The sequence below is a fragment of the Chelonoidis abingdonii genome, chromosome 9 (assembly GCF_003597395.2).
Source record: "Chelonoidis abingdonii isolate Lonesome George chromosome 9, CheloAbing_2.0, whole genome shotgun sequence".
Taxonomy (NCBI): domain Eukaryota; kingdom Metazoa; phylum Chordata; order Testudines; family Testudinidae; genus Chelonoidis; species Chelonoidis abingdonii.
Window position 1 is genome coordinate 49,110,187 of NC_133777.1, and position 12,154 is coordinate 49,122,340.

Consider the following 12,154-nt stretch of genomic DNA (forward strand, 5'->3'; position numbering starts at 1 on the left):
ATTCTCCCCCACTCTGCTCCAAGTATCACCTTCGCATAAAACCAAATTACAACCCAGCATGACGTTCTACAATACAGACTCCTCAAACTGTGAACCCACCATTCGAATGAGCCCCTGGGGAAATGAATGTGTTGCCAATATGGATTGCCTAAGAGTTTTGGTTACTAATGTGGAGTTGACAAAGTCTCTCAGACAAGAAGGCAATGGTGGTAAGATTTCTCTCATTAACATGCAGTTAAAATTGAATCAGAATGAATTCAATGCTGAACAGTTTTAATGAAGCAAATGTCAAGCAAGCATATCATCTTCTTAAACAAAGAAAGTCTAAAAGTTTAATTGCAAAAACACTTGTACAGAAAACTTGGCATTTCAACAATTCCAAACACATTAATCCAGCCAATGGACTCCATTTTAATATGTTTTTGTTAACATTTCTCAGAGGAAAGAAAATGTCTGACCCTGCTCCTCCCCTCACCACCCACTTAACTTTTTTTGTCAGCCAACACACTGAAAAATGTAAACTGCAGTGACACTCATGAAAAACACTGAAAAGGCAAAATTCATTTTTCATTGGATAAATCAGTGCAGATATGAAGCTTCTTAATGAGACAAAACATCATCTGTAATATTGTTGGAGAGCAAGAACTCAAACCATACCCCCCCATCCCAGCTGCTTCAAAATGGGCCATGTCATCACATCTCTCTTCCTCTGTGTTGGGGAAAAAGGGAAAGATTGGTCAGTCAGCATGCACCTAACAGTAAGAACCTGCTTAACTCTCCCATCCAAGAACAGGCATGCTTTGCCCAACACAGAGATCTGTTGGCAATGTGCCAGGAGCTGACGGCTACATCTGATTTGTGTAAGACAGGGCAGCTTATGGACACAAAGTGGATCAAGTCCTTGCATCACAATGCTGAGACCTTGAGTCTCCATGGGGTGTATCTCTGTATTAAAGACAAGCGTTACCACTGACTGATTTGTTAGAACTCTGTGGGCCCAGGTTTTGGCTGTAGACTGCACTTAGGCTACTCCCACTTCAATACAGCAGTCAATTGCCACAATTACTAAATGGTATGAGACGGAGATGCTTTTTCCTGAGATGCTATTTATCTACAGGATGTTCTCCCACAACTTGTTTACTACCGAATTCAGAACTAGTTCATGCTAACATCTGCTGGTCTTGCCCAGTGTTCCCTCTAATTTTTCCCATCCATGTGCAGAATGAAACACTTTCATATTGGTGCACATAACAAAATTCATGTGGTGGGGGTGAGACCGAGGGGTTTGGAGCATGGGAGGGGGCTCAGGGCTGGGGCAGAGGGTTGGGTGCAGGGGGTGAGGGATCTGGCTGGGGGTGCAGGTTCTTGGGTGGGGCCAGGGATGAGGAGCTCAGGGCTGGGACAGAGGACTGGGTGCAGGGTGTGTAGGCTCTAGCTGGGGGTGCGGGCTCTGGGGTGGGGCTGAGGATGATAGGTTTGGGGTCAGGAGGGTGCTCTGGGCTACGGTGGGGAGAAAGGACACCCCCCAGCTCTCCCTCCCTGCAGCAGCACCTGGGCTGGGGTGAGGAAAGGCGCCTCTCCCTGCCGCGGCAGCTCTGGAGCTGGGGCTGCACGATAGGTGCCCCTCCCCCGGCCCTAGTAGGTCTGGGCCTGGGGAGGGCCACCCCAGGGTCCGGGCCCAGCTGCGACGCCCCAGCTGTGCCCAGGCCTGATTCGGCTGTCCCTGGGCTCGGGCCGCCCTGGCTGCAGCAGGTCCTCGGGAGGGTACCCCGAGCACCTGCACAGCGCTAAATAGGATGCTGTGAGGCTGCACAGCTTACAGGGAACTTAGGTCTTGCCTAAGTTAAGGAAAAAGAAAGTCAGTGCCCCAAGTTGCAGCTCTTGTGGGTGAAGTCTTGAAAAATGATGAGAGAAAATACAAAAACGCGTCCGTCCCTGAAGGAAGACTTGACCTTATAAGCAAACCCTTGCTGTTTGGATGCAGTGAAGGTAGTAGCTGCAAGGCAAGGGGTGAGTGAGCCCCTATACAGATGGCTTTGACTTGGAGGTGGCTTCAAGCAAATGTGAAATCTGTGCAGTATGCACTAAAGAGTGGAAAAGGGGGAACTACTTTTTAATCTTCAAATATAAAATTGGGCAGATGCTTATACCGCAGATCCGTGAAACTGTTCTTGCTTGCATCAGCATGGCAAGGTAATAAAAGCATTCCCAGTTCATGGTAGGAAAAGTCCCAAGATTTTCTGGAGGAGGAGTAGGAAGGTGGCAGGTAGAACGGAGAGCATGTTTGGACCATCATAATAAAGCCCAAGGGTATTCAAGAAGTTCTCAACTGAAGCCTGAACTAATAATTTGACAGGAGTCCAAAGGCTGCAAATAATTTGCATAAGACGGTGCAGACAGTAGACGTCTTCATCTTTGACAAGCAGGTGAGGTGCAGTTCAGAGAAACTACAGATCTCAGCACACAAAAAGACACTCACCATGAGTGAAAGGCCACTCAGATCAAGTTGGAACATCCCATGCAGGAAGCAGTAGTCTCCAGAAGATGCACTTTTATATTAAAGGTGAGGGTAACCATGGGCTGCACTGCTGAATTCTATGTGCCACAATTTGCTCACCTCTGCTAAAGTTGCTCTCTGCGGTTGCACTTCATTGCAGGCCCCTTTTATAAAAATGGTTCCTTAGCACTACAACAGCAGATGGGCAGAGGGAAATGTAATTCCCCTGCTTGTTTCCCTTTGTGGTGGAGAGACGACTTGGAACATAACATAATTCGCTCAAGCAGGCTGCAGCTCACATCATATTAGACAAAGCAACATCTCAGGGGACAGAAAAGCGACGTGTTTTATTTTAGTCTAAAATAAAGTTTTGTACTTTTTCTGCTGGCTGAGAGAAGCCAGTCTTTCACTTTCTCTCTTGATTACTGCTGACCTTTTCAGCAGTAAAATGCTGCACCAGACATTTTCAATAGATAGGAACAGTGGAATCTTGCTGACAAGCAGGATACTGTATATGTGCAGCAGAGATGCTTGGAAAGAGTAGCTGGGAGGGGGGAAGAGCGAGCCCTTCCTTCGGGGCCGCTCATCATGAAGTGCCAGTCACAGCCACTACCAGCAGGAAGGAACCTCATTGTACGAGATGCAGCCTAGCTCAAAAAAGAGAAGCTTGCACTGAAGACACGACAGGCGGGGTAGTAAGGAAGGCTGTGTCTATCACAGCAAAGAATACAGGTGTTGCTATACAGTGAGCAAACATCAACTAACAAGAAAATGACAAAAGGAGAACTGGAAAGGGAGAAGAAAACCCCACAGAAAGGATGAAGAGATACAAAGCAACATAACATTTCAAAGCTCTATTACCACAACACGAAAGCTGCCTCCACTACACAGACTGGAAGCAGATTCATCGCCATTATTGTCCAGTCCACAGAGTGTGTGGGTATCCCCCCATCCAGCTGAAATGATGGAAAACTGATGATTGTACGGCAGTCACATGCTCTGAAAGCTTTACATGGAGGATAGTTCAAATGTTTAGTGGCTGGTGCCTGTGGCTTCATAGGAGCTTTTAATTCATTAAACAGTTTGTCCCACTAAACAGTTTGCTTAGGCAGGGACCAGGACAGATCCTGAAGTCCTGCCTCCAACCTTCAGTCTGTTTCCACCATGGCTTTTCATTCCTCACTGGCTGAATCACTTTTGTAAGACACCCCTGGCCAGGAGACCTGCAGATGAAACAGAAACATAAATGTTAGAAGTTTAGACCAGTCTGCCAAAATAAACAGGACTTTGTGAAGAGATTTTTGGAGGGTTAATATGAAAAGACCATATTAAAGTACACTAGATAGCTGGAAAGCCTACAGAGAAAGAAGCTTATCAAGTTGCTTGGGCAGCTTTCCGTTGAGAAACCAGAATATGATCCTTTATAAGAGTTATCAGGGAGTCAGCTCAGAGTTACCTCTGAAAATCACCTTTGAATCCGTGTTTCAGCCCAAACACTTATTTTCAGATAAACTATTTCCCCCATATAAGTACGTATCTTGGGCGCATGGACTGTCTACTGCTCTGTGTCTATACAATGCCCACACTAAGGGGCCCCATTCTTGGTTGGTCCCTAAGCACTACTGTAATAAATAAATAATCATGCAGTGCAACTCCCTAGGTTCCTGGGGTTCAACGTGCCTGTAACTCAGGGAGCGGAACACTGTCCCTGGAAGGAAAGGGGAGCCAAGGCAGACTCAGAGTCGGCTAGGTAACCAAGAGGGAAAGAGGAGAGCCACTATGTATAGGGCCCCACAAATTCATGGTCATGAAAAAAACGTCATGGCCGATGAAATCTGATCTTTTGTGTACTTTTATCCTATACTGTAGAGATTTCATGGGGAAGACCAGAGTTTCTCAAACTGGGGGCCTCAACCCAAAAGGGGAAAATGGGGGTGGTGGGATGTCAGAAGGGTATTGTAGAGGCTGGCCATGGTATTGCCACCCTTACTTCTGCACTGCCTTCAGTGCTGGGTGGCTGAAGAACAGTGGTTGCTGGCCAAGGGCCCAGCTCTGAAGGCAATGGCGCAGAAGTAAGGGTGGCAATACCATACTATGCCATCCTTACTTCTGCACTGCTGCTGGCAACGGTGCTGCCTTCAGAGCTGGGCTCCCAGCCAGCAGTTGCCATTCTCTGGGTGCCCGGCTCTGAATGCAGCATCGCCGCCAGCAGCAGCCCAGAAGTAAGGGTGGCAATACCGCAACTGCCCTACAATAGCCTTGTGACCCCTCTACACCCCCCTTTGGGTCAGGAGCCCTACAGTTACAACACTGAAATTTGAGATTTAAATAATCTGAAATAACGAAAATCCTATGACCGTAAAATTGACCAAAACGGACCGTGAATTTGTAAGGCCTTAACTATGTAGAATACCAGGGGCCCAGTTGGCTTGGGGGAAGATAGCATGCATTCTGCTTGGAGGAGCGGGCAGAATGAAATGATTGACAAGTGAAAGCCCAAGAAACTGAGTTAGCCTTACCAACAGGGAGTGAGCTGCCATCCCTTGGAAACCCTGGAGGTGAGAAAAGCCATTTTGGAGTAGGGAAGGGCAGGACTGGCTGTGTGGGGAGCTGGTGAGTCCCAGGCATGCATGCAGAGTTCCTCCAAGAATCAGCCTCTGGGGGCCTGGAAGCAACATCCCTCAGCTTGGGCCTTTCCCTCTCCAAGGTGACTCCCAGTTTGTAGAGTTTTGTTGGGAAAATTCCCCCCAGCCAGATTGAGTTAGCGCTTTAGCTCCCTACAGAAAAATCAGTTACCACATGGCACCACCACTGCTCTGTCTGCTAGTCCAGGGCTGGCACCAGCTGAGAATGCATCTGAGCACTAGGGTAGGAGACTAAAAAGTTTAGATTTTTAGTATAGTTTTGTAACCTGCACCTTGAGCCCTGTACCCCTTTGCAGTAAGGGGAAATCCTGGGTCCAGAAGCAGCCTGATTCCTGCATGAAGAGGACACTTGATAGCAGCAATCATCAGCCCTTCTGCAGTAACTGAGGAGTCCAGAGCCATCTCTGAACCTGAGGATCATTTGCAGAGTTGTGAGGGCACCATCCTTTAGTTAGCTAGTCAGAGAGATTATTTGGGAGACCCTCCTACTCCCTGAGCTGTGTCCTCAAGCCAGTTGGTAAGAGTTGGGGATTTTATTACCTGCTGCCTATTAAACCTGTGAAGGGACATGCCAACTTATCCCACTTGGGAGTCTTTGGGGCTGTACTGAACCCAGTTAGCCAAGTTGCTAACTGTTGCACAGAAGATATTATGATCACAATTCACCAAGGGCCCCTACAAAGTATGTATAGAAATGGGATGCTAATTTTTACGTTTGCTATATCAGCTTAGGTGACTGGGGGAATTCATGGGTATTATCAGTGTGGGCACCACTGTCCCTGAGAATGGTGTTCTACCCTGTTATGTTATACTTATCTCCTGTTTAATATAATTACTGTGTTGAATACAGTGTGTGTGTGTGTGTGTGTGTGTATGTGTGTGTGTGTGTTTCTTGGGAGCCTCCAACTATCTGACAAATAAGTGGAGGTTACCCTGTGGTTAGAATTTTCCTCCCAAGCTGCCTTGATGATCCTGCCAGGAAGGAGTAGGGGCAAGGTGGGGTGGGGGCACTTCCAAATAAATTCATATGGGAAGAAAATAAATAAGTTACACCCTACTGAGTGGAAGGCAGGATCCAGAAGAACCCAGGCCTGTCCATCTAAAGCCGCAAGGAAATGGGTGCTAATGGAGGTAACTGGGTGGACAGGAGGCATTATAATGATATTTCTATGTACATAAAGTGTACCTCTATATTTTAATATTCTGTTTGGTGTTTGTGTTCTTCAGTGCTATGTAATATAGCCATTTTTTAGGTACTTTAGCTATTAGAAATCAGCTTAGCTCTGCGAGTACAGTATTTTTGAAGAATAATGTAATTGTAAAAGCAAATAGGTTTCTGATCATCACTTTTATTTTTAAATGTGCTTCTGAGCACCAAGCCATCTATTTGGCTGATACACATTCTTCTGAGAAAATACTTATACTGTATATTAGACTAACAAAGGGAAGATGGTGGTGACAATCTACCAACGGTAGACTCTTACTAAGTTCTCTCACCTTCTCCTATTTTAAGGTTCGTGCTTTTGTTTACAAGTCCTATCTTCTCTTAAGTGTGAGCCCACTTACACAAACACCCATCCTCACCCCCAACTTCCTTCACAAACTCCTGTCACTGGATGTGCCAATGACAAGTGCATGTCATAATTAATTGCACCATGAGAGTTTGGAACATCAGGTCCAGTTGTCTGTACATGTTTGTATAATGAAGCCAGGCCACTATTAATTACATTTTTTTAATTGTCTTATCTACTGTTTTTCTAGGGATGGGTTGTTTTTTTTACCATAATTGGGAAGGAGGAATTCTGGAGCAAAAACATTTTTTCTAAACTGCTCAAAGCTGAATCCAGTTTTTCCAAGAACAAAATATTTACATCTTGAAACCACAGAAAATGTCAGTGACTCCTAGAAAATAAGAATGCTGTGAGGTTTCCCATGACAACTGGGACCCAAACCACACAGCAGAAACTGCCTAGATTTGAGTAACTTTGAGATAGGTTATCGTGTTTTAAAGAGAAAACATCTGTCTCAAGGACTGGGGTGCCCTTCCAACACCTGACTGATGGGAGACCACTTTGCCAGTTATTCCATTTTGTCTCAAGTTCTCCCATCCCCCTCCAATCCCCAATTCTCCTTTTTTTTGTTGAGCCAACAAGAGTGCTAATTGAAAACACTGTGTGAAAATTAGAAGGCAGATGAGCAACTGAAAATCCCAGACCTAGATCCACAAGCTGTTCCCTTTCATAAATAGCAGCAGTAATGCCACTTCTTTATTCTGCTGGGAGCTCAGTCATCTCTTAGAACTACAGTCCGTTCCATCTGGCTACCCACTGGAAGGACAACGATCTTTTAACTTAAGCCACTCTGTAATGTGGAACATATAATTAATTGCACTGTGCAATATCACAAAAGGTCATGACCAGGAAGGATGAAGACTCCTGGCTTTATATTTGCAGATGGACCCTATCTCATAACACATTAAGTCAGAATTTTAGCTGTATTTATGCATGCCATTTATAGTGCAGAATATGCTGGAATGTATGGTACATATTCCAAAAAAATCCAGGCCAGTGTGCTTACAGCAACAAAAGCAGGTAAAAGATTCAAGTCCAGGATATTCAGATCAAAATTGCAACATTATAATCCTGTTGCTGCCCCACAAAGTACGCTAATATGTATACAGCATGGGGAGGTGTCTTATAGTGCAAAAGTTGGGTTGTTTTGTTTGCTTGCTATTCATCAAGTCTTTTATTAAGGCTTTTCTAGATGGTGAGCAGCAAAGCAAAATTTGCAGAATCATGATCTCTAAAATACTATAAGCATATCATAAAGATGTATCGGGTCATTAAACCTCAGCAAATGCTATGTGTGGCCTGACCCAGTTATATCTTGCTTAATTTATCTGTATACCTGCAGGTCCAAAAGAACACAACACATAACCAATTTGACAATTTCTGTGTGCTACAGACTTGCTAAGTGTCCACAGCAAAACGGGATGATGTTTTAACTTTAGGAATTGGGATTAGCTGGTGAACAGCCCTTTGGTGATAACAGGATTTCTCAATGACTACCCAAACTAGGAAACACTCACTGCAGAATTCTTCAGATTCATCATGCTCAACAGAGAAATCTTCTTGTCAGTACGTCATGCATGCAAAGGAATGTTCCTCCTTCTCTGTTCTACTCCAGATTTTGGCAGTCTTATTATTCATCTGATACATCAACCAAGATGTTCAACAATCCTGCGACATACCAAGCACTTAAGTCTCCCTTAGAAATCAGAGAGGAGATTTTCAAAGCCATAAATGGGAGTCAGAACACCCAACTTCCACTGAAAATGGTTGAGCATCTCTGTGCCTTTGAAAATTTCCCCTCATTTATTTCCAGGCTCAATGCAATGGATGTGGTGTAGGTGCTGATAAGCAAATCAGTCTGAGCAAGGGGGTGCTTACCCAAGTCACTAGCGATCAAGCCGGTTTACAACCTCTCGGACTGTGGCTATGAGATTCTCATTCTCCTGTGGGTTAGTCAGAATAATACTGTGCAGTCTGTTCATGTACGAGTCAATGGTGTCCATTGTGGGGGTCTCCCCACTGCCTACAGTAAATATAGTGCAAGAAAAAAAACACAGAATATTTAGATAACTACAGCAGTATCAAACTAATATTACCATTCTAAGGAGGGCTTGCGTCACGGCGAAAACATATTGCACACAGTTAGACCCAAAAGAATGTAACTGAAATAAAGCATAAATCTTTAGCAACAAAAGCCCAGATCCTCAAAGGTATTTAGGTGCCTAACTTCCATTGATTTCAGTGGAATTTAAGAGTCAAATAACTGTGAGGATCAGAGCCAAAGGGATCATATGGCAAGGGTACACAGCAGTATTGTTCCCTTTGTCTGCATCTGTAAAAGACTCTCTGGGACTAAAAGCCTCCCCCCACAAAAAAGAGAAGAGAAAACCCCTAATACAGAGAGCAATTGTATTAAAAAGCTACAAAACTGGGAGACAGTACCTTTAACTCTAGCCCTGCATCCATTGTCAGGCTCCAACTTGCAGCACAGCAAAGCTTTAAAAACAGACCTGCAGCCTAGAATTAGTAAACCAGGCCACGGAAAGTAAATTCACAGGAACTAGTGACATACAACTAACACAAGTTGGACTTAAGCAGTGGTAGAGAAGCCCCATAAAGAATTGGGGATTACCTGGTAGTGGGACTTCGGCAAAGCTGCTGGTGAATGCTTGCCGCAAGGTCTCTAGATGCTGCTGCAGCACTGTGTTCCGGCTGCGCTCCTGAATCACATCCACCTCCAACTTCTCCACAGCAGTGCGCATACTCTCCACGTGCTTCTGCAGGGCAGCGTTTCTCTCCTCAAATTCCATGTTGGATTTACGCAGCTGGCGCAGCTCTGCTTCCCGTGCTGTGAACACACCCCGAAAAGGTATGAAATAACTGTAGAAAGTAGTCCTGTGGTGGTGAAGCAGAATGTTCGGGGATCACCACTCAACTAAGGATGATTAAAAAACCAGTACTATTTTTGGGCTACATATGAAGAAGCATCACATCACGGAACAGCGAATTGATAATACCTAGAATTCTGAAGTTAATTCTGAATTCAGTATAATACCAGAGATACTGACAAATTAGAGTGAGTTCAGAGCAGAGGAACTAAAATGACTAGAGGGATTGACTGAGGAAGGAAGATTGAAAGAACTACTATGATTACTTTTAGCACACTATAGATCAGCAATACAGTGACAAGGGGGCTAGAGACCAGCAACTGACTACAAGTATTAGTAGGGTGTACATTTTAGGTGCCTGAAGTTGAAATTTATTAGAGTATGGAATAATCTCCCAAGGGAACTGGCAGAAACCCCATCACTTGAGACATATGAATCTATGAATATGAAATCAAACCCTATAACAATGGAGAATATATTGTAGAACAATTTTGGCTAGGGTCATGGACTAGTTGGCCCAAAGAGACTTTCTCTTGTCTAACTTCTGCTAACTAGCGCACATTATCTGCTCAACTATTTCAAATATTTCCTCATTCTAACAGAGCAAATGCAGTTGTAAAGACTGGGAAAATAGCATCTATATGAGCTCGCCTACAGCTTGTACACCAGCACCATTCTTCACAGAGAATCCTGTTGGAAGAGGGTATGCCCGGAGTACCTATCTGCTCATCCATTATACTCCTAAGAGATACTGTAACCTTACTAACGCACTGAGCCATCTGACTTCACTCTTTACGTAAAGCACTTTCTGTGGCAGGGCTGGCGAAAACACTGCATGAGTTTAATTCACCTTTGCTGTGATTCAGGAACTCTTCTGTGAAGATTGGGATATCAAAAACAGACCTCTCCTTCGTGTCTGCTTCTTTCTGCAGATAGAAAGTGACACACAGTTAAATACTGCTAATTCTCAACTGCTAATAAAAGAAGTGACAGGTCTATCAAGAAAATGAGAAGGATGGAGATGATTCCAGAAAGCCCCTTTCTCTAAAGAAGCTATTGGGCAAATCAAAGCACTGAACTGGAGATGACAGGGACTCCTATTCCTAGAAAGCCACAAGGCATTTGAGAGGTACAAGGGAAGTGAGCGTTTAACACATGTAGATCTCAATGGTTCAGATATTTCATATAACCTGCCACCTAACCTTTTTCCCTGAATGAAACTGCACATTACGCAAGACTTCAGTACTTTCATAGCTATTCTCATGAATTCATCCACCTCTCCAAATTACCATACTTCAGAACAAGCCTCTACAGTAAGAGAAGATGGCAGATAAAGTAGATGATAGTTATAAGTTTCACAGCTCTGTTTTTGACCATCAATGCCAAGATATCCAGTGAGAGAACAGGGAAAGGAGCTAAGAAAAGAAAAGAGAGAACCTTGCAGTGGGTCTCACTGTTCCTTGTTTCTGTCTGTTAGGGATTGCTGAAGGTGCAGAGATGACATATTCTGCCTCAGAAATAAAGACAGGAGCTACATAATACTTCAAATGAGCCATATCTTTGCCAAGCAGACTATTATTCAGACAGTTTTTTATCATGGGTGAAAATAGACAGACACAATGGTATAGAATTTGTGCAAATTGTCAAATTGCTTATGACTAGCAAGGATGAGGTGGTTTGTTTTTCATTTTCTGGGGGAAGAGAGAGAGGAAAAGGGAAGGGTGTTTGTGTGTGCTTTTTAAAAAACAAACGTCTGCTCCCTTGCACTCTTCCGGGTTCCAGATTACAGTGGAACTCGTGCAGATCTCCATCATTGTGGGAATGACTTCAGTCATTCAGGTTTCTACCCTTTACATGCTGCAAAGCCAAGCTCTGCAAGGGCAAGGTTCATAAATCCACAACTGCATAGGGCGTTGATTGTTTTCTCCCAGATTATGGGCACAGGAGCCATCAGGACTGCTGCAGGAACCATGACCTGGGGGATAATTTACATCCCACTACCTCAAATGCACAATGTTGTCAATCAGGTGTATATTAGGGTTATAAGTATGTATGTTGTATGTTGCCCCTAACTCTCTTAACAGCACACTGTTGGCAGGTGAGCAGCAAAGCAAAACATACAAAATCTTGACCTCTGAAATGCTGTCTACTGACAGTTTCAATATTAGGACTCCAGTAAGTTTTACTGTCCTATCTGTGCACAAAATAGGAGCATCAAGAGATCCTAAGTCTGTGAGCAGAGAAGGCAAGTGGGAGACAACACTATGCTGAATACTATTTGCAACATTTGCTGAAGGTCATCTTTTGTGGTCCAACGGCTGCTTTTTCTGCTAGACAGAATGATGGTATGTAACTGCATCCTCACTTATTACTTAATTGTGTGTAGTAAAGACATGCCTGTGCCTTGGGAGATTGGGATGAGTATATAAAGGATGTGGCAACAGACTAGCTAGTGTTCGTACAGATTTCAAACTTCTAGCTATTATATCCCCAGATTAGGTGTTTTTATAGTGGGATGTGGAGGGAAGTGAAAAGAGAACAGAAACTATAATT

The 12,154-nt window shown here is 44.1% G+C and overlaps 1 protein-coding gene across 2 annotated transcripts in view; it reads right to left on the reverse strand.

Annotated features, from left to right (window-relative positions):
* Positions 1–256: 256 nt before the first annotated feature.
* HMG20A (high mobility group 20A) overlaps positions 257–12,154 on the reverse strand; it is a 97,742-nt gene continuing 85,844 nt past the window's right edge. For both annotated transcript variants that reach the window (XM_032799780.2, XM_032799779.2), the window contains exons 8-11: positions 10,452–10,527; positions 9,346–9,561; positions 8,592–8,736; positions 257–3,720 (exon numbers count right to left, since the gene is read on the reverse strand). In XM_032799780.2, the coding sequence (XP_032655671.1) occupies positions 8,600–8,736; positions 9,346–9,561; positions 10,452–10,527 (429 nt within the window). In that variant the 3' untranslated portion in view covers positions 257–3,720; positions 8,592–8,599. The remainder of the gene's footprint in view (positions 3,721–8,591; positions 8,737–9,345; positions 9,562–10,451; positions 10,528–12,154) is intronic.